At 47.7% G+C, this 21250-nt stretch overlaps 1 protein-coding gene across 3 annotated transcripts; it reads left to right on the top strand.

The window, feature by feature from the left end:
• The first annotated feature begins 1809 nt into the window (after nucleotides 1–1809).
• Nucleotides 1810–14542, top strand: LOC146356023 (uncharacterized). 3 transcript variants are annotated; one of them, XM_084831679.1, is made up of 5 exons: nucleotides 1917–1966; nucleotides 4921–5151; nucleotides 8776–9729; nucleotides 10194–10296; nucleotides 13394–14532. In XM_084831679.1, exons 3-5 carry the CDS (start codon nucleotides 8986–8988, stop codon nucleotides 14221–14223), a joined length of 1677 nt encoding a protein of 558 aa, XP_084687805.1. In that variant the 5' UTR covers nucleotides 1917–1966; nucleotides 4921–5151; nucleotides 8776–8985; the 3' UTR covers nucleotides 14224–14532. The 3 variants fall into 3 exon arrangements, with proteins under 3 accessions (XP_084687808.1, XP_084687807.1, XP_084687805.1); XM_084831682.1 differs by lacking the exon at nucleotides 4921–5151 and having other exon boundaries at nucleotides 1810–1966; nucleotides 10194–10284; nucleotides 13394–14542; XM_084831681.1 differs by lacking the exon at nucleotides 4921–5151 and having other exon boundaries at nucleotides 1874–1966.
• Nucleotides 14543–21250: the final 6708 nt, after the last annotated feature.

Raw genomic sequence — 21250 nt, 5'->3', positions numbered from 1 at the left:
TGGTGGTGGGGAAACTGCACAAAAACTGGGAAGCTACCAAAAAAACAGTGGTTGGGAGAAAGGGGATGGGGCTAGGGGAAAGGGGCGTGGCTATTAGGGGAGCCCTGGAGGGCCGGATTTGGCCCCCGGGAGGGGCCCCCCCGAGCCTGAAGTTCTTCCTTCACATGCACACAAATATATATTCACATACACATATATGAAATTTTGGATTTTATTTGTGTGATTTTGTGTACATTGCCCTGGGAACAGTTGTTACAGGGCAGAAGCAGGAAACTTTTTCTGCAGAGGGCCGCATTCCTTCAGGGATAGTCTGTCAGGGGCCGCATGCTAGTCGCGCACAAGGCCAGAGCCAAATGTGAGGAGGGCTGCCCCCTTTTCTCTCTCTTTTTGCCATCCCCCCCCCTTCCTGCTCAATGAGCTGCTGGGAGAAAGACAGGACTACTCTTATCAGAAATGACCTGACTCTCTGTTGTCTGTAGTGGTCACTTGCACAAGGCTTTTGAATTCAGGCCGAGGGTTGCATGAATTTAGGCCATTGGCCACTTCCGGCCCTAGGGCCTCCAGTTGCCCACCCCTGTTATCAGGAGACTAACAAATCAATCAATTAGTGCAGCAATCACACAGCTACAGCATCTCTGATAGATGGCCATCCAGTCTCTGGTTAAATACTTCCAAGGGAAGGAGAGCCCACCACTGAGTTCCACTGCTCAACAACACTCACCATTAGGTAGTTTCTCCTAATGTTTAGCCAAAATGTTCTTCCCTGCAATTTCCACTCGTTGGTTCTCCTCCTGTTCTCTGGAGCAACAGAGAACTTCTCCATCTTCTGTGTGACTGACAGCCTTTCAGATATTTGAACACTGCTCCCATGTCTCCCCTTATCCTTCTCTTCCCCAGGCTAAACATACCCATCAGCTCTTTCAATGGATCCGGATAGGACTTGGTTTTCAGAAACTGGAGTCAACCAATCCAGATATCTTTAGTCAATTCCTCTGTATCAATTCCTACTTTCTTTGTTTTGGTGTGGCTTGTGTATACATCATACGATGTTTTGATGTGCAATTTTATTGTTTTAAACTGTTGTATTATTTATTGTACATCACCTAGCGTGGCCAGGTGACCGGCCAGATGGGCGATTAAGAAATTTAATAAATAAATAAATAAAAGCTGGTGCCATTTCAGAAGAGGCAATGGACATGGTGGCTGGGGATGATGGAAGTTGAAGTCCAACACAGCTTGGGAAAGTCTGGCTTATAGTATAATTGCTTGATTATACGCTGATTTTGGGAGGGCACCTGTCCTGAAAGGCAGCCTAGAAAGAAGTTAACGGTAACAGAAGTAGGTAGGCAGCCTAGAAAGAAGTTAACAGGCAATCCTATGCCTGTTTAGACAGAAAAAAGCCCTACGGTCCCCAGCATTCCCCAGGCAGCCAAGCTGCCTAGGGAATGCTGGGACTTGTAAGACTTTTTCTGCCTAAAAATGCATATGATTGCTCCTTAAATCAATAAAATAAATAAACTCAAAGATCAGGAAAAAATGTGTAAGCTTTTGCGATCTCCGGATCTCTACATCAGGCAAGATGTTACAAAAAGCAGGATGGTGGGTGAGTTGGAAATAGGGGTGATTGGGCATTGTAGTCAGGATGTCTGCGCAGTCAAGAGAGCCTTAAAATTATCTGGAGGAGGAGACTTTCCTGCATTGAGCAGGGGGTTGGACTCGATGGCCTTGTAGGCCCCTTCCAACCCTACTATTCTATGATTCAAATTGTCCTGTGCAGGAAGGGTTAATGTAACAGAGAGCTGTTTCCCAGAGAGCCCCATGGAAATTTGACAGTCGGGAGACAAGTAGTGCTTCCAGCCCCTCTTCCTGCTCCACCCACTGATTAGGGAGCATTTGCCTTTTTGAATTTCCCAGGCATTTGCAACAGAGTAACTTGGTGCAACCTTAAGGAAGCTTGGCTCCAGGGGTGAGTTTAAAACGGGCAGGGGGGATTGGTAAAGTAAAGCATTGAAGGTAAAGGGTGTGGGGGGCATTTATTGCAGCTTTCCCAACTCACTCCTCTCAAAGGGGTGGGGGGGGAAAAGCTGAGTAGCTGATCTGAGAAAGATCTTCCTAGATCACTGAAGATCAATAGCCCAGCGACAGCCAGTGCGGTGTGGCGGTTAGAGTCCTGGGGCAGTATCCAATGGCGTCATTCCGCAAACTCAAATAGTGCTAACAGAGCTCTGCCAAATCTTCCTGTTGCACAGGCGGCTTGCCCTTGCCGCTGACACAACCGTTTGCACGCTGAGTGGCACAAGTGGAATGCGCAACCAGTGGCACAAGAGTTATGCACAACTGGTTGCACAACTGCACTGGTGCAACCATACCTTTAGCTGGACTCTCCTCTTGCGACTAGTTCAGAACCTAGTTTCTGCCAGCCCAACATCATCTGTGCTAACAGAAAGACAAAGTTGGATACTGCCCCTGGAGTACGCCCAGGGAGACCCATGTTCAGATTCCTGCTCAGACACCGCAGGTGACTTTTGTGCCAGTCACTATCTCTTACTTTACCTTGCAGGCTTGTTGTGAGGATAAAATAAGGTGGGAGGGAGAGATTGTGCACAGTGCCTTGAAGTCCTTGGAGTAAGGGTGGGATCCAACTGGAAGAAAGAAATTGTAACAAGCCTGGAAACAAGGTGGGAACAGGGAATGGAAAAATTTTACTAACTTATTTTAAAATATTTCTATACTGCCTGTCATGTGCAGCATATCCAGGTGGTTGACAATGATAAACCTACAATACAAATATAAACTATAACTACAACAAACTATTCCAGTCTTCCCCAACCAAGTGCTTGCCAGATGTGTTAGACTACAACTCTCAGCATCTTGGGAGTTGTAGTCTAACGCATCTGGAGGAAACCAAGTTGGGGAAGGCTGAACAATACCATAAAACCAGTAGCCACGAATTAAAAGGCCAAAAGACAGCTCTTGTGGATCAACAAATGCCGAGGTGTTTTAAGGAACACAGAAATTCCTTTCTCTCTTCCCCTTGCCCTGGCAAAGTCAAACTGTAAAGACTTTATTTGCGACATTGAAATGAGGGGTTTCTCTCTCAGTGGAAAAGTCGGTGCTTTGGCGGCACAAGGTTGCAGATGTAGGGCTCCTTCACACGGAGCTTTTATCCTGCTATTGAGATTGCTCACTCACAGAAGTTTGTGGGTCCTTTTCCTGATGTCATCATCCTCCAGGGCACATCCAGAGGTATTTCCTGGTTATTCCATGTTAAAAAGATCTGGAGAAAATGAGGTATCAAAAAATCTTGGATTGTTATGCTATTAAAACAGCCACTAGATGGCACTGTTTCATTGAGTTCAATGGAACCTTGAAAATTAAAAGCTTCCCCTCTCAGCAATCATGTGGTCGCCATCTAGGAGCCCGCTGTAGACGCGGAAAGGCTGCACAATGGGAGGACTGTGACGTTTTTCTTTAATGTAAAGGTACCATAATCTCCGCCTTCTCCACTTCAAAGGAACTCAGCAAGAGCCCCAGCCAGCATGCTGGGAATGCTGGGAGTTGTCCAAAATATCTGGATGCAGTGTAGTGGTGTAGTGGTGAGAGTGTTGGACTGGGACTCATGAGATCCGGGTTCTAGTCCCCGCTCGGCCCAGTGGGTTCTAGTCCCCACTGCGTGACTTTGGGCCAGTCACTGACTCTCAGCCTAAGTTACCTCACAGGGTTGTTGTGAGGAAAAAATGGAGAGGTGGAGGACCATGCGAGCCGCCTTGGGATCCTGGCAAGAGGGGGAAAAGGCGGAGTATAAATGTAATAATATATAGATAAATAAGTAAATAGATACCACTGGGCTAGATGGACCAAAGGCTGTGTAATGATAGAATTTATACGTTATTGACACTCCGTTAGTATTAAGGAGGTCATAATTTGAAGACTTGCCGTAAAATCACATGGCCTGGGTGGTTTCAGAGGCCTGTAGGTTGTTGTACAAGAGATTCTTAGATGCTCCTTAAAAGTTCTATGTTAAGTTATTCCTCATTCCTTTAGCCTGTGTTGGACCCAGAAACATAACATGGTGTCAGAAGTGGAGAATGAGGAGTACACTGAATGGTCTGGCAGCACCGCTTCATAGATTTGACGTAGCTCAGGGGTGGGGCACCTGCTTTACATGCACAAGGGCCCTCGTTTGATCCACACAAGCACCCGATTAAAGGAACAAGGTAGAAGATGGTATGAAACGCCTCCGCTTAAGACAGGGATGGGCAACTGTGAGAGGTCCAGGGGCCATTTTCATCCCTCCCCCCCCCCCCGTGCCTGAGGGCTGCAACTCGCACACACCCCTGTGGCAGTGAGAAAAAAAGGGTGTCTGGGGAGCTCTGGAGCCCAAAAGGGTCACCATTTTTTAAAATTGTATTTATATCCTGCATTTTTTCCACTTGCATGGAACCCAAGTCGGCTTACATTATCCTCCTCCTTTCCATTTTATGCTCACGACAACAACTCTGTGAGGTAGGTTGGGCTGAGAGTCTGTGACTGGCCCAAAGTCACCCAGTGAGCTTCCATGGCCGAGTGGGGACTAGGACCCGGATCTCCCGGCTCCCAGTCCAACACTCTCGCCACTACACCATGCTGGCTTTCTGGTTTGTGAAGTAATTTTGACTCTTTTGGTGCTCTTTAGTAGCTAAAAGGGTCAAGATGGCCACTCTGGGCCCCATTTCTTTTACTATTTGGGGGGGGCAGGGCTTGCATGTGGTCCATAGGCTGCATGTCTGTTTCCCCCCACTCCACCCCGGCTTAAGTTCTCAGAGGGTAGCTGTCTGCCCGAGTAGACGGTACTGGGCCAGATGGAGGGATGGTGCAGCTCTCTCTGTCTACGGCAGCTCCTTATATCTTTTTTGTAATAGCAGTCTCAATTCTCTCCAGTGCCGGTCCTCATGTAGCAAAAATGGCACCACATACTCCAGGCGGTATCATTGGCAGGCTCTAGGAAAACAGAAAAGAAGGGGGAGAACCTGCTTTCCCCCACAAAAGCCCAATGAGGACTGAGAACATTTGGTGGCCACTGAAGGCTGACTGACTGATGGAACGGAGTACCGTGGAGGAAGGCGTGGCTGGCTGAACAGGAGCACTCTATGCTGAAGCAGTTTGTGGCAGGTGCTGCTTGTTTTTGAGAGTCTGGAGAGGTTGAGGATGTTTCCCACTATTTACTAAGATAGATACTGTGACCATCCTAGGCCTAATTTTCTTGGTATTATTCTCTGTTGTTGTTGTTGTTGTTCAGTCGTTCAGTCATGTCCGACTCTTCGTGACCCCATGGACCATAGCACGCCAGGCCTTCCTGTCCTGCGCTCTCTCCCGGAGCGTGCTCAAGTTCATATTCATTGCATCCGTGATGCTATCTAGCCATCTCATCCTCTGCCGTCCCCTTCTCCTTTGGCCTTCAGTCTTTCCCAGCATCAGGGTCTTTTCCAGGGAGTTTTCTCTTCGCATTAGGTGGCCAAAATATTGGAGCTTCAGCTTCATTATCTGTCCTTCCAATGAGCACTCAGGGTTGATTTCCTTTAGGATGGACTGATTTGACCTCCTTGCAGTCCAGGGGACTCGTAAGAGTCTTCTCCAGCACCACAGTTCGAAAGCATCTATTCTTCGTCGCTCAGCCTTCCTTATAGTCCAGCTCTCACAGCCATACATTACTACTGGGAAAACCATAGCTTTGATTAGACGGACCTTTGTCGGCAAGGTGATGTCTCTGCTTCTTACTATGCTGTCTAGGTTGGCCATAGCTTTCCTCCCAAGGAGCAAGCGTCTTTTAATTTCATGGCTACAGTCACCGTCTGCGGTGATCTTGGAGCCCAAGAAAGTAAAATCTGTCACTGCTTCCATTTCTTCCCCTTCTATATGCCAGGAAGTGATGGGGCCAGATGCCATGATCTTCGTTTTTTTAATGTTGAGTGTCAAACCAGCTTTTGCACTCTCCTCTTTCACCCTCAACAAGAGGCTCTTTAGATCCTCTTCGTTTTCTGCCATTAGGGTGGTATCGTCTGCATATCGGAGGTTGTTGATAATTCTCCCAGCAATCTTAATTCCAACCTGTGATTCATCCAACCCGGCATTTCTCATGATGTACTCTGCATATAAGTTAAATAAGCAGGGTGACAATATGCAGCCTTGTCGTACTCCTTTCCCAATTTTGAACCAATCGGTTGTTCCATGTCTGGTTCTTACTGTTGCTTCTTGACCCTCGTACAGGTTTCTCAGGAGACAGGTAAGGTGGTCTGGTACTCCCATCACTTTAAGAATTTGCCACAGTTTGTTGTGATCCACACAATCAAAGGCTTTAGCGTAGTCAATGAAGCAGAAATAGACTTTTTTTTTGAATTCTCTTGCTTTCTCCATGATGCAGCGAATGTTGGCGACTTGATCTCTAGTTCCTCTGCCTCTTCGAAACCCAGCTTGTACTTCCGGTAGTTCTCGGTTCGCATACTGCTGAAGCCTAGCTTGTAGGATTTTGAGCATCACCTTGCTGGCATGTGAAATGAGCGCAATTGTGCGGTAGTTTGAACACTCTTTGGCATTGCCCTTCTTTGGAATTGGAATGTAAACTGACCTTTTCCAGTCTTGTGGCCACTGTTGAGTGTTCCAGATTTGTTGGCATATTGAATGCAGCACTTTAACAGCATCATCTTTTAGGATTTTAAATAGCTCGGCTGGAATACTGTCATCTCCGCTAGCTTTGTTGTTACTAATGCTTCCTAAGGCCCACTTGACTTCACTCTCTAGGATGTCCGGCTCAAGTTCAGTGACCGCACTATCATGGCTATCAGGGACATTCAGATCTTTCCTGTATAGTTCTTCTGTGTATTCCTGCCACCTCTTCTTAATCTCATCTGCATCTGTTAGGTCCCTGCCTTCTTTGTCCTTTATCATGCCCGTCTTTGCACAAAACGTTCCCTTGAGATCTCCAATTTTCTTGAAGAGATCTCTAGTCTTTCCCATTCTGTTGTTTTCCTCGATTTCTTTGCATTGTTCATTTAAGAAGGCCTTCTTGTCTCTCCTTGCTATTCTCTGGAACTCTGCATTCAGTTGGGTATATCTTCCCCTTTCTCCCTTCCTTTTCGCTTCCCTTCTTTCCTCAGCTACTTGTAAAGCCTCATCAGACAGCCACTTTGCTTTCTTGCATTTCTTTTTCTTTGGGATGGATTTCGTTGCTGCCTCCTGAACAATGTTACGGACCTCCGTCCATAGTTCCTCAGGCACTCTGTCTATCAGGTCTAATCCCTGAAATCTATTCCTCACCTCCACTGTATATTCATCAGGGATATGATTTAGGTCATACCTGAACGGTTTAGTGGTTTCCCCAACGTTCTTCAATTTAAGCCGAAATTTTGCAAGAAGCAGCTCATGATCTGAGCCACAGTCAGCTCCAGGTCTTGTTTTTACTGACTGTATGGAGCTTCTCCATCTTTGGCTGCAAAGGACATAATCAATCTGATTTCGATATTGACCATCTGGTGATGTCCATGTGTAGAGTCGCCTCTTGTGCTGTTGGAAAAGAGTGTTTGCTATGATCAGCATGTTCTCTTGGCAAAACTCTATTAGCTTTTGTCCTGCTTCATTTTGTACACCAAGGCCATGCCTGCCTGTTATCCCGGTGATTTCTTGACTTCCTACTTTAGCATTCCAATCCCCTATGATGAAGAGGACATCTTTTTTGGGTGTTAGTTCTAGAAGGTGTCGTAGGTCTTCATAGAACCGATCAACCTCAGCTTCTTCGGCCTCAGTGGTTGGGGCATAGACTTGAATTACTGTGATGTTGAATGGTTTGCCTTGGATTCGTACTGAGATCATTCTATCATTTTTAAGATTGTACCCCAGTACTGCTTTTCCCACCCTTTTGTTGACTATGAGTGCTACTCCATTTCTTCTAAGGGATTCTTGCCCACAATAGTAGATATGATGGTCACCTGAATTAAATTCGCCCATGCCTGTCCATTTTAGTTCGCTGATTCCCAAGATGTCGATGTTCAATCTTGCCGTCTCATGTTTGACCACCTCTAGATTACCTTGATTCATTGATCTGACATTCCAGGTTCCTAAACAATATTGTTCTTTACAGCATCGGATTTTCTTTTCACCACCAGACACATCCACAGCTGAGTGTCCTTTCGGGTTTGGCCCAGCCGCTTCACTCTTTCTGGCGCTACTTGGAAATACCCTCTGCTCTTCCCCAGTAGCATATTCGACACCTTCCGACCTGAGGGGCTCATCTTCCGGCGTCATCTCTTTTAGCCTTGTGATACGTTCCATGGGGTTTTCTTGGCAAGAATACTGGAGTGGGTTGCCATTTCCTTCTCCAGTGGACCACATTTTGTCAGAACTCTCTGCCATGACCTGTCCGTCTTGGGTGGCCCTGCACAGCATAGCTTATGGCTTCACTGAGTTATGCAAGCCCCTTCTCCACAACAAGGCAGTGATCCATGAAGGGGTATTATTCTCTGGTCCCTGCCAAACAGACCCCTCTTAGACCAGATTTGAGCTCGCTTTTCTGGCATTGATGTTTTTACCACTGTCCAGGTAGCAAAATTAGACTTGCAGCAAGGAAAATATGTGCCAAGTCCCAAATGGCATAGGGGGGATGTTTCTGTTGGATATGTCTATGTGTGTATATATAAATATGTGGTTATATTGTTGTTTTTTATTTTTATGTACACGGTGGTGGTCTCTGACACTTCATCATTTCTCCCTCCCTCTCTCTCTGTCCCTGCCTACCCTGTTCAGAACGAAGCCCACACTGGAGTCAGAACTCTGGAGCCACTCTGGAAATGCAGACAAGTTGAAGCCTTGCTATGGAATGCCACCATGTTTCGGAAGGTCAAAATCTGTGAGGTGGGTCTGACCGCAGCCCTGGGTCCTGGATGCATGAAAGAGGACTGAAGTGAGTAGGAGGCGGCAGTAGGCCCGAGCTGAGGTTGGCCCTGTTTCAATGTCATGGCAACAGAGTCCCAGATGACCCCGGGACAAGGGACATCTCCCCGGATCAAAGCGGAGGAGCCGGATCCATCCAGCCCTGAAGCTGGGGGAGGATCTGAGACAGACAGAAGATCGCCTCATGTCATCCGGACTGGGAGCATCCAGGGATTTCTCCACAGGGTGGCACCGCTGCAGGTGAAGCAGGAGCCAGATGAGGGGTTGCCCCAGCGCTGGGAAGCCCAATGGCAGGATTTCCTGAAGGTGGTGGAGCACCCCCGGTCAGAATGGGGCAAGCCAGAGCTGGCGGAGCCCATGTTGTGGGAGGATGCAAAGGCGTTTCCAGTCCCCTGGGAGGATGTGGCCAACTCTGGGAAGGCCCTTCGAGAGGTGGGGGAAGCGAAACTACCAGAAGGCATCCATGGGTCCGGAGCAGATGACGGGAAGGTGAAGGAAGAATGCCAGAGCGAGGATCCTGCCAGTGCGGAGAGACAATGCCAGCGTTTCCGGCAGTTCCGCTACCAGGAGGCTGAGGGCCCCCGAGAGGTTTGCAGCCGCCTCTGGGATCTTTGCCATCGGTGGCTGAAGCCAGAGAGACGCACCAAGGAGCAGATATTGGAGCTGTTGATCCTGGAGCAGTTACTGGCCGTCCTGCCCCAGGAGATGGAGAACTGGGTCAGGGCCGGCAGGCCGGTGACATGCGCCCATGCTGTGGCTTTGGCAGAGGATTTCCTACTGAGGCAGCCAGAGAGAGCAGAAAAAGAGGTGAAAGCCAGAAATGATTCCCAAAGACCCCAGAGTTGGTGATGTGATGTGGCCTTGCAGTTCACATGTCTCAGAGCAGGGGTGCAGAACCTCAGGTCTTGTGGGTTCCCCATTAGGCCACGCCCCTTCCTGTGGCCCCACCCCCTCCAATCACCAATTGTTTGGCAATTTCCCAGCTTTTGTGCAGTTTTTTCCCTATTCTAAAAGGTTGCATTGCCTCTCCTGAGTTACTGGTAGAAAAAAGGGTAAGCTGATATACGCTGTTCTTTTTTGTATATTGGCCCTTTGCCTTTTGCCCCACCTTGTTTGGCCTTCTGCCTCACCCACCACTGAAAATGTGGCCCCCGAGAACGCGAGGAGACCGAGAGCAATCCCTGCCCCCTCTGAAAGTCTTCACCCTCTGGCTTTCCCCTCCCCTGCTCCTTCTTTCTGAATCTGAATGAGGTCCTTTTTTGCTATTTCAGGAGCTGCTGGGCCCATTTCCCAAGACAGCTTTGCATTCCCAGATGGCAGAGCAGAGTCTGTCGGAGGCTGCGCAAGAAGCCCACGGGGAAGGCAAGTTGCTGTGTAAGACTTTTTCATTGCTGTGGCACTCCTGCCTATTTAACAGTGAGAATTCCTCTTCGATAGGGCCTTTCCTGCCGCAGCCAACACCTTCCACCACGCACAGTAACTCTGCCACCAGGACCTTGACCTCAGGTCCAGCCCTTTTCCTTCGTGAGCTGTGATGACACGCTGGCTGTCGTTCTGACCTGTATTGTTCCCTTTATTACTTTAGCCTTTTGCAGCCACAAGCAGTAGCAATAGGCTTTTATAAAATAAAGAAATCTGTATTAATTACAGCATTAAGATTTTAAACAGAAAATCCAATAGATAAGGCGATCAGTCAAAAAAGGGTTCCACAATGTTAAATGAAAATCAGGGGAGTGGGTTATTCTATTCTTAATATAATCGAAAGGGTTTCACCAATCTTCCTGAAAATCTCACATGCTAGACAGAAATGTCTATTTTACAGAACCCAAAGATTTCAGGAAGATTGGTTAAAGACTGAGGGAGAAAGGGCAGTTAACAGAAATATAAAGTGCCCCATGATATCCTGATGAGCAAACTAGCTCAAAGTGGGCTAGATGAAACAACGATCCGGTGGATCCACAGTTGGCTACAGAATCGGACTCAAAGAGTGCTTATCAATGGGACCTTCTCAAACTGGGGAGAGGTAACGAGTGGGGTACCGCAGGGCTCAGTCCTGGGCCCAGTGCTCTTCAACATTTTTATTAATGACTTGGAGGAGGAGGTGCAGGGAATGCTGATCAGATTTGAGATGACACAAAATTGGGTGGGTAGCTAATACCTTGGAAGACAGAAACAAAATTCAAAGTGATCTTGACAGACTGGAGCGCTGGGCAGAAAACAACAGAATGACATTTAATAGAGATAAATGCCAAGTTCTGCTGCTAGGAAAAAGAAACCAAATGCAGTTACAAGATGGGGGATACGTGGCTCAACCACACTACAAGCGAGAAGTATCTTGGAATTGTTGTCGATCACAAGCTGAATATGAGCCAACAATGTGATGTGGCTACAAAAAAGGCAAATGGTCTTTTGGGCTGCATTAATAGAAGCATAGCTTCCAAATCCTGGGAATTACTAGTCCCCCTCTACTCAGCACTGGTTAGGCCTTATCTGGAGTACTGTGTCCAGTTCTGGGTGCCACACTTTAAGAAGGATGCAGACACATGGAGAGGGTTCAAAGGAGGGCAACAAAGATGATCAGGGGACTAGAAACAAAGCCCTATGAAGAGAGACTGAAAGAACTGGGCATGTTTAGGCTTGAGAAGAGAAGACTGAGGGGAGATATGATAGCGCTGTTCACGTACTTGAAAGGTTGTCACAGAGAGCAAGGCCAGGATCTCTTCTCGATCGCCCCAGACTGCAGGACACAGAATAATGGGCTCAAGTTACAGGAAGCCAGATTCCGGCTGAACATCAGGAAAAACGTCCTGACTGTTAGAGCAATACGACAATGGAACCAATTACTTAGGGAGGTGGTGGGCTCTCCCACACCGGAGGCATTCAAGACGAGGCTGGACAACCTGTCGGGGATGCTCTGACTTGGATTCCGGCATTGAGCAGCGGGTTGGACTTGATGGCCTTGTAGGCCCCTTCCAACCCTACTATTCTATGATGCTATGATATGTATGTACGTATGTATCCCCTCACACACACGCACACTTAATTTCCACCTCAGTCCTATACGCACAAATCCTCATCCCTCTCTCTCTCTCTTCAGAATTTAACTTTTCACAATCTACCATTTCATAGACCCTACCTCTCTTTCTCTCTCCCCCCCACAAGCCCTCTCTGTTTCCCAACCATTCCCTATCTGAAGTCCACAAGCACAGCTCCCTGTTTATATAGCGCACACCCTTTACCCCCCCCACACTCAGCCAATTATCTCATATATGCAAATACACCACACCTGTCACTCATCCCACTCTCACTCTAGATCTACTTGCCATAAAAAATATAGAGGCATAACATCAATACACATATATAACCAGAGGTTTATAATATATATATATACACATGTAACATCACCATTGCCTACATTTCTTGGGTGCTTTGATGTCCGTTCGGGGTGAGCTTTTTTCAGTAGTGCTGCTGCGATTGCCCTCGGAACTTCCCTGTTCTTAGAGGTGAGGAAGGGAGGCCTTCCTAGAGAGGGAACCATGGCTCAGTGGTAGAGCTTCTGCTTTGCATACAGATGGTCCCAGCCTCAACCCCCAGCATCTCCAGCCAAAAAGGGATCTTGGGTGGGTGGGTGGGTGGGCTGGGGAAATAGCCCCTGGAGTGCTAGCCACAACACACACTACTGGGTTAGACAGACTAAAGGTCTCAGTCACTCTCAGGCGGGGGTGGGCACCTTTTTCTGTTGAGGGCTGTATTCCTTTGTGTTCTCTCGTGGGCTGCATGTTGGCACTGAATTTGGCAGAAGCCAGCAGTGGGTAGTGCAAGAGACAATTACGCCAAGGGCCTCAAGAAATTGAACCGAGGACCATGTGAAGCTGGGCCGAGGGCCACGTGCAGCCCTAGGGCTGCAGGTTGACTACCACTGCCGTAAGGCAGGCTCATGGTATTTCAGCAGTCTTGATTACTGTGAGTGAGTCTATCATGATTTGGGGAGGGGACGTAGGTCAATGGGAGAATATAATAGGCCACCCTTCCCCCAACCTTGTACAGTTTTGGACTGCAGCTGCCAGAGCACCAGCCAGCATGACCTGTGATCAGGAATTCTGGGAGCTGTAGTCCAAAACATCTAGGGGGCACCAGGTTGGGGAAGGCTGGAGTAGGCCATACTTGCCTAGATGGCATCAATGGCCTGACTGGTACATCACTCCCTCTATGATGTTCAGGCTTTGAGTGCCAGTGCATATCTAGACAAAATGTACTTGTATTTGGTTCACCACCGTGGGTGGGCTTGGTTCACAAACGCATCTTATAATTAACTTTATGTATTTTTATTTATAATTAGTTAAATCTGCACCAGAAAGGATGGTTTGCAGCTTGAATGGCTATAATCGATTCAGCTAGGATTTTCTTTAATTCATGGATTGATCACGATAATAACAATGACTTCCTGTTTGGATCCGTCTTGTCTTTCCAGCAAACGGGGAGCAAGTGAGAGGGACCGAGGAGGTTTCACAGCGAGAAAATTCTGAGTGTATAGAACAAATCAAGATGTTCCCGGGAGGAGGAAAAGAAGAGTGTCCATGTCATGACCTGAAAGGACTCTCTGGAAATCGGGAAGGAGTGGAGAGGCGGCAGGAAGTGAACTCGGAGGAGATGGTGGACGAACTTATTTTTGGTGCAGGCCAGGAAGAATCGGCCATCTGGCGAAAAATCCCCAGCAAGGGAGCGTTGGAGATGTATGCTGAGAGCAGGCGCAGCTTCAACCCTGGCGCAGGCTTGATTGCGCACAAGAGAATCGAAACGGGAGAGAAGCTGCACATCTGCTCCGAGTGTGGGAAAAGCTTCAGCCGGAGGTCGGACCTAATTCGGCACCAGAGGATTCACACTGGAGAGAAGCCACACAAATGCTTTGAGTGCGGGAAAAGCTTCTGCCAGAGATCGCAGCTCCTCGGACACCAGAGGACCCACACTGGGGAGAAGCCCTACGTCTGCCTGGTGTGTGGGAAAAGCTTCGCTCACCACTCCACGTTCATCGCTCACAAGAGGACCCACACGGGGGAGAAGCCCTACCGGTGTTCGGTTTGCGAGAAGAGCTTCAGCAACCGCTCTGTCCTGATCAAGCATGAGAGGATCCACACCGGAGAGAAGCCGTACCAGTGCTCCCACTGTGGGAAGCCCTTCAGCAACCGGACTGGCGTCCTCAAACACGAGCGGACCCACCACAAAGAGCGGCCGGGCAAAGGCTTGGACTGCGGGAAAAGCTTCGGTTTCCGTTCCTGCATCATTGAACGTGGAACTGACTAAGCCTTTCTCCCAACCTGGAGCACTCTAGATGCTTTGGATTACAAGTCCCATCAGTCCCAGCTGGCATGGCCAATAGTCGGGGATAATGAGATACTTTTGATACTTTCATGGGGATGACACACAGGTTATTTTTTTCTGAATTAAAATTGGAGGCAAATGTCCTCTCAAAATTTTTGTATGTATGTATGTATGACTGGCATCCAATTAAAGAACTCTTAGGTAACAATTGTATGCATGTTTAGACAGAAGAAAGTCCTATATCACCCGGAAAACATGTCTAAGCTTGCATAGGATCGCAGCCTTGGTTGACTGATCATATATTTTTAAGGCTTGTTGTTGTTCAGTTGTTCAGTCGTGTCCGACTCTTCGTGACCCCATGGACCATAGCACGCCAGGCCTTCCTGTCCTGCGCTCTCTCCTGGAGCGTGCTCAAGTTCATATTCATTGCATCCGTGATGCTATCTAGCCATCTCATCCTCTGCCGTCCCCTTCTCCTTTTGCCTTCAGTCTTTCCCAGCATCAGGGTCTTTTCCAGGGAGTTTTCTCTTCGCATTAGGTGGCCAAAATATTGGAGCTTCAGCTTCATTATCTGTCCTTCCAATGAGCACTCAGGGTTGATTTCCTTTAGGATGGACTGATTTGACCTCCTTGCAGTCCAGGGGACTCGTAAGAGTCTTCTCCAGCACCACAGTTCGAAAGCATCAATTCTTCGGCGCTCAGCCTTCCTTATAGATTTTTAAGGCTACCATCCGATTAAAGAAATCTTAGTTGATTAATCATATATTAGTCCAGCTTTCCCCAGCCTGGTGCCCTTGAGATGTGTTGGACTACAACCCCATCATTCCCAGGATGGGAACTCCCAGAAATGATGGGCATTGCAGTCCAGCACATCTGGAGCGCACCAGGCTGTATTAGTCAATCAGCTAAATCTGCCTACGAAAAAAAGAGATTTCTGAAGGAAGCCACATAATCTGTTTTTGTTTTTAATTGTTTCGGCAGGCCTCCATGATGGTGTTTAACGTTGCTTTGTTTATTGACTACCTTTATACGCATCTGTCTGGTGATGCATGCAAATTGGGTTCCTGTCTTAAAAGAATGGCTTACAATTTGTAGACACAATACAAAAAGGACAGAAAGAGAAGAAGAAAAGATGCAAATTCAGGTACTGACTCCTTCATATTGTGACTTAAGTAAGGGTGCAGTCCTATGCACGTTTAGACAGAAAATAAAAAATCCCACAACTCCCAGCATTCCCCAGCTAGCCATGCTGTCTGGGGAATGCTGGGAGTTGTAGGACTTTTTTCTGTCTAAACATGCATAGGATTGCGCCCTAAGTTCCATACTGAGCAGGTGGTGCAGCTGCTGATGGAGGGAGTTCCAGAAAGGGAGGAGCTACAAGGTAGTTGTTTCTGTTGCTAGATTTGTATGGCCACTGGTCAACACATGCTTGCTGGGCGGCTTACAAAGCACAAAATAGAAATCCCATCTTGTAATACAAAATAATAATTACAAACATGACATGGTAAAATATGGCAGAGCCAGAATCAAATCACGTAGCAGATCCAATCCCCAAGCACAGCTTACACAGAGAACACAGCTTTTGTTTGTTTAAAATGCAAGTGGTTTCAAAGGCCTGTGTGAATCCCAAAAGTCAATAAAGGAGGTGCCACGTCAGTTTGTCTAGGGAGGCTGTTCCACAGCTGGGGGGCCACCACTGAGAAGGCCCTCTCCCTAGAAGCAGTCTGCCTGCCTCTTCAGCAGAGACACATGGAGCCAGGCCTCTGAAGAGGATCTTAAGGTTTGGGCAGGTATGTACTGGAGAAAGTGGTCTTTCAAGTAAGCTGCTTCCAAGCATTGCAGCAGGGGTGTAAAACCTCAGGCCCGAGGGCCAAATCTGGCATTCCTGGGATCCCCTGATCATTTGCTGATTACCCAGCTTTTGGGCTGGTTTTCCCCCCAGTCTTTTTTAAAAGGTTGAAATGCCTCTCCTAAGACTTTGTTTCTTGCAGTAAGAGCTTGTAGTTACAATATGCTGGTATTTTGGCCCCTCCCCCCTCACCTTAGGCCCTGCCCTCCACTGGAATGAGGCCTGCAACAGCTTCTCCGAAATAGAATAGAACATAGAAAGAGGTTTAACATCCCGTTGTTAAGGGCTTTGAAAGTGAAAAACAGCACTTTAAATTGGGCCTGAGAATGGAGAGATCCAGGGAGGTTGTGGAAGGGTGTGAGACATAATTGTTCTCAAACTGATTAGAAACAGTGACCACTGGAAATTCACAAGGAGGTCCAACGCATCTGACTGCAAAAGAAGATGCTTCTCAAAAACTGGACTGATGAAAAGGAAGGCTCTTTCAGTACCACAACAATAGAAGCTTAGCGAGAATGTTTGCTAAAGATAAGGTGCCAGTACGTCCAGGAGGATGCCAGCGTGGCTAATGAGCAGAGTCAAGGGTGCTATCAGAGGCAGGAAGGCTCCCTTCAGGAAAGGGAAGTCTCGCCCAAATGAGAATATAAAAGGGACACACTGGCAAAGGAAATGCAAGCTGGTAACTGGTCAAAGAATAGGATCGATATTGTAACTAATGCTTTTTAACTTATTCTCAAATGATCTGGAGTTAGGGCAGAGCAGTGAGGTGGCCTGGTTTGCAGAGGACACCAATTTATTCAGGATGTTAAAACAAAAAGGGGCTGCAAAGATCTCCAAAAGGCTCTCGCTAAATTGGGCATTAAAATGGCAAATGATTCAACATAAGTGTCAAGTGATGCACTCTCTCATCTCTCTCTCTCATCTATCTATCTATCTATCTATCTATCTATCTATCTATCTATCTATCTATCTATCTATCTATCTATCTATCTATCTCCAAATTTCACTGATGGGGTCTCAGCTGGTGATGACTGACTAGGAAAGCGTTCTTGGTGGACAGCTCAATGAAAATATCACCCCAGCTGTTGCTGCTGTGAAAAAGGCACATTCTCTGTTGGGGATCCAAAATAAAACTCCTCTAATGCTTCTATACAAATCTATGGAGCAGTCACACTTGGAATACTGTGTACAATTCTGACCACTGTGCTTCAAAAAGGATATTGTAGAGCTGGGAAATGTGCACAAAAGGACAACCAAAATGATCCAAGGGCTGGAGAGCAACTCCCCTACATGGAAAAGGCTACCATGTTTAGCTCTTCCCCAGTGCAAAGAGCAGGTGCACGGCATCCCCGTATACCAGGCTTCCCCAGCTGTGTTGGGCTATAACTCTGACTATTTCCAGCCAGCATGGCCAATGGTCACAGATGATGGAAATAAAATAACACTTCCAAGATCATACTGGGCGGGAGGGTGCTGTTGTGCTCATGTCCTGCTGGTGGGTTTCCCGTGGGCAGCTGGTCTGCCACTGTGTGAACAGAATGCTGGGTGAGATGGACCTTGGTCTGATCCAGCAGGGCTCTGCTTATGTGCTTATGGGAGCTGTAGTCTAAAATGTGTGGACGGCACTGGGTTAGGGAAGGCTACTCTAGCAGGTCCCAAAATGTGGGCGTCCCTGCAACTGTCCCTCCTGTGGATAGAGCTATAGTTTCCCGTGGGGCCAGTGCCGGATGCTGAATCAAGGGGAAAGGCTGTTCTCAGCTGTCCTTAACATGTGACCCTGATTGTGTTCTCCCCACTATCTGGCAGAGCCACAGTTTTTATATCTTAACTGGCTCCGCCTCTTCAGTAGGAGAACCAATGCCTGTGAGAAGGTGGGGCCAGCTTCCAAGTGGGCAGGGCTTACTGGAATCACACTAGGGAGGCGGATCCTGCCTAATATATTGAGTAGCCTCCATGGAATGGCAGGAACAGGAGGTCAGTGTGATATAGCATGTGGCTCTTCACATGCTTGAAGTCCCCGGTGCACTTGCTGGCATCTCCAGAACAAATATCTAGGGCAGGTGTAGGCAACCTGGTGCCCTCCAGTTGTTCTGGACTGCAATTCCCATCGAGCCCATCTGACATGGCCCATGATCAAGGGTTTATGGGAGCTGTAGTCCAAAACGGGCTGCTGTAACCCTGATCAAGGAAGACTCACCTGAGCCTCAAAAGAGTAGAGTAGCCTTCCCCAACTTGGTGCACTCCACATGTGTGGGACTATATCTCCCATCAGCCCCAGCTAGTATGGCCAACATTTGGGGATAATGGGAGTTTTAGTCCAACTTCTGGAGAGCCGTAGGTTCCCCACCTCTGGTGGAATGGACAATTTATAATGGGGTGTTCTATATAAGGTGTGGTATCCTATACGGTGGGCAAATGGAAGCCAGCAACATCACCTCCTCTTTTTTCCATTGACAGAGACTCTCCACCCCCTTTTCTCCAGCTGTTTCCTGGTTCTTACCCCAGACAGCTCTCTCAAGTGTCCCCTGCTTTACCAGGTGCCTTTACAACAGAAGTGTGGCTGGGGAGGATGGGAGGGAGGGATGGCCTTTTCAGTTGTGGCACCCAAACTGTAGAATATCTGCCCAAGGGAGGTCTACCTGGCCCTTTCTTTGCCCTTTTTTAAACCGGGTTCTCGAGGCTGTTTTATTTTGGTAGGTGTTTTTCAATCAGAGCCCAGCCTATTGAGTGATTGATATTTCTATGCTGCCCTATAACAAAAGGTTCAGAGGGAGGCTCACACAAACCAGGTTAGAAACAACGAATACAATAAACATTTAAATGGCCTTGGGGTGTAAAAAATCTCATTAAAAATCTAAAAAGCCTGGGAGAGGAGAAATGACTTTGCCTGGCACTGAAAAGATAACGGTGTGGGCACCAGACAAACCTGCATGGGGAGGGCATTCTATAAACAGGGTGCCTCAACCGAGAAGGCCCTCTCTCTTGTAGTCACCCACCAAACTTCATTTGGTGAGGTCATCCAGAAGTGGGCCCCCAAAGATGACCAAAGAGTCTGGGCAGGTATATGTGGGAGCAAAGGTTGACCTGGTTAGCACATAATTATGATACCTTGGTTAGAATCACAGAATAGTAGGGTTGGAAGGGGCCTACAAGGCCATTGAGTCCAACCCCCAAATTTATTTAGTTCATGGGTTGTTGGGGCCATGTAGGAGTGAGCAACATCCAAACGCAGACCTCTGGGTTGTTGAGGGCAAACAATCCAGAGATTTAATGCAACAAGCCATGGGTTCAAACTTAGTTGTTTGTCCCTTAACAACACAAAAGACGGTTTCAGACTTAGTTGTTTGTCCCTCAACAACCCAGAGTTCCGGGTTCAGACACTGCATCAAGCAACCCAGGAACTGAGTGTTCCTGGGTTGCTTCCTAAACCCAGATGCAAAGCGGAAGCAGTGAGCGGGCAGGAGGCAGCGCATTTGCTCATTCCCATGTTGTCATTACATAGGAACAAGGCTGGGCTTTAAAACCCAGGGATATCGTGGTTTATTTGCGGCTTGCTGAGATATGTTTTCTGACTTTGCTTTTCACTCGATTCATATGATCTTTTGTAAATTGCCTTCAGCAGATTTGTCACAGAAAGGCAGATTATAAATTCTGGATGCAGCTAAGCTTCCGGGAACGGATCTAGGGGGAGGGGGGATTTTGGCCAGCCCCCCCTCCTTCTGCAGTCCTTTGTGCCACCTCCCACGGTACTCTACAGCCTCTGCTCCCAGCAGCAAAAATTGCCTCCCCCCGCCCCCTTTGCAGAAGCGCTGCTGCTGAGGGAATGACAGACTGGGGGAGAAAAGTTCTATTGCCGTGCCATATTTTATTTTCCATTGGCATTTTATTAAATTATGCCAAGAATCTCTTTCAAACTTCTGTGAGGCTATTGAACAAACACATGAAAGAAGCCAAATAAAATAAAATCCATCCAACCTGTAACGGGATTTCTAGGAACCCCACCAGAGCAAATAAAAAACAACCAGTGAATGATGACATTGTTTAAAAAATAAATCACATGACTTTCAGAAGCAGCTCAGTGGAGGGTGTGCTCCACACACAGCGTTCGTGAGGGTCATTTAAGGGCTGGGCAATGTGCAGCTTTTGATCCAATTCCAAAAGCCCTCTGCAAGCGATCTGACCAGACCACTACAAGAGCGACCCGTCCCTTGCCGGGCAGCCTACTGCACCAGAAGGAAGAGGGAGAGAAAGGGGCTAGGGTGGCCATGTGCCATCTTTTGCAGAGGAGAGTCCTCAGTTTGAAGGGCTGTCCAGTCCAAGTCCAAAATGAAGATAAAAAGTCATCGGAAGGGAGAGCTGGGCCTTGAAAGTTGCCATCCACAGCACCTAAACGGCAGACAGAGAAAGGCACACCGCTCACCTGGTCACAGCCTTCCACACTATGGAAGTGGAAGGCTGTGACCAGGTGAGCCTTCCATAGCCTTCCACACCTCACTATGGTGAGATGGAATGCATTTCTGTTCAAATCATCGCCATCATTCTTTCTACATTAACATCAATCTATATGAATTAGCATATGCAAATTTTAGGCAAATCAGTGTCCCCTTTTTTGCTGATGCATTTCCTCTCCTTGGGAGATTCATGTGTGGCCACCCTAGGTAGGCCTGCCCACTTTTGCCTCTGGCTCTGCCCACTGTGGCTTCTGGCACTGCCCACCACTGGCATGCTGGCCTTGACCTCCTCCACAAAGGTTCCCCCCTCCTGGTTTAAGTAACTATTTGAACCCAGCTCCTGCCATTTGATCCTAAAGCGCTTATGCAAAAGCAAGCTAACTTGAAACAGATGCAGGTCGTTGTTAATCAGGATGGCCTACATCAGTGGGGGAACCCGCTAGATGTCATTGCACTTCAGCTCCCATCATCCCTGACCATCTGCCATGCTGGTGCAGATGGGAGTTGGAACCTAAAAACACCTGGGCTTGGATCCCAATTTAGTCATCCTTAGAGCAGTCCCACTGAAATCAACAGCACTTATGTTAATCATAGCTAACCTAAGTCTCGTTGATTTCTATGGGTCTACTCTAAAGTATGACTGGTGATCCAACCCCTGGAGCAGGGGAGGCTGGTGGACCCGATTTCAGTGGGGCGAGGAGTCCATTCT

This window comes from Heloderma suspectum, chromosome 2 (genome assembly GCF_057233095.1).
Source record: "Heloderma suspectum isolate Gila_16-S chromosome 2, 16-S_ref, whole genome shotgun sequence".
NCBI classification, from domain to species: domain Eukaryota; kingdom Metazoa; phylum Chordata; class Lepidosauria; order Squamata; family Helodermatidae; genus Heloderma; species Heloderma suspectum.
Note: the sequence above shows the minus strand (reverse complement) of the source record. Positions and strands in the feature narration are given on the sequence as shown.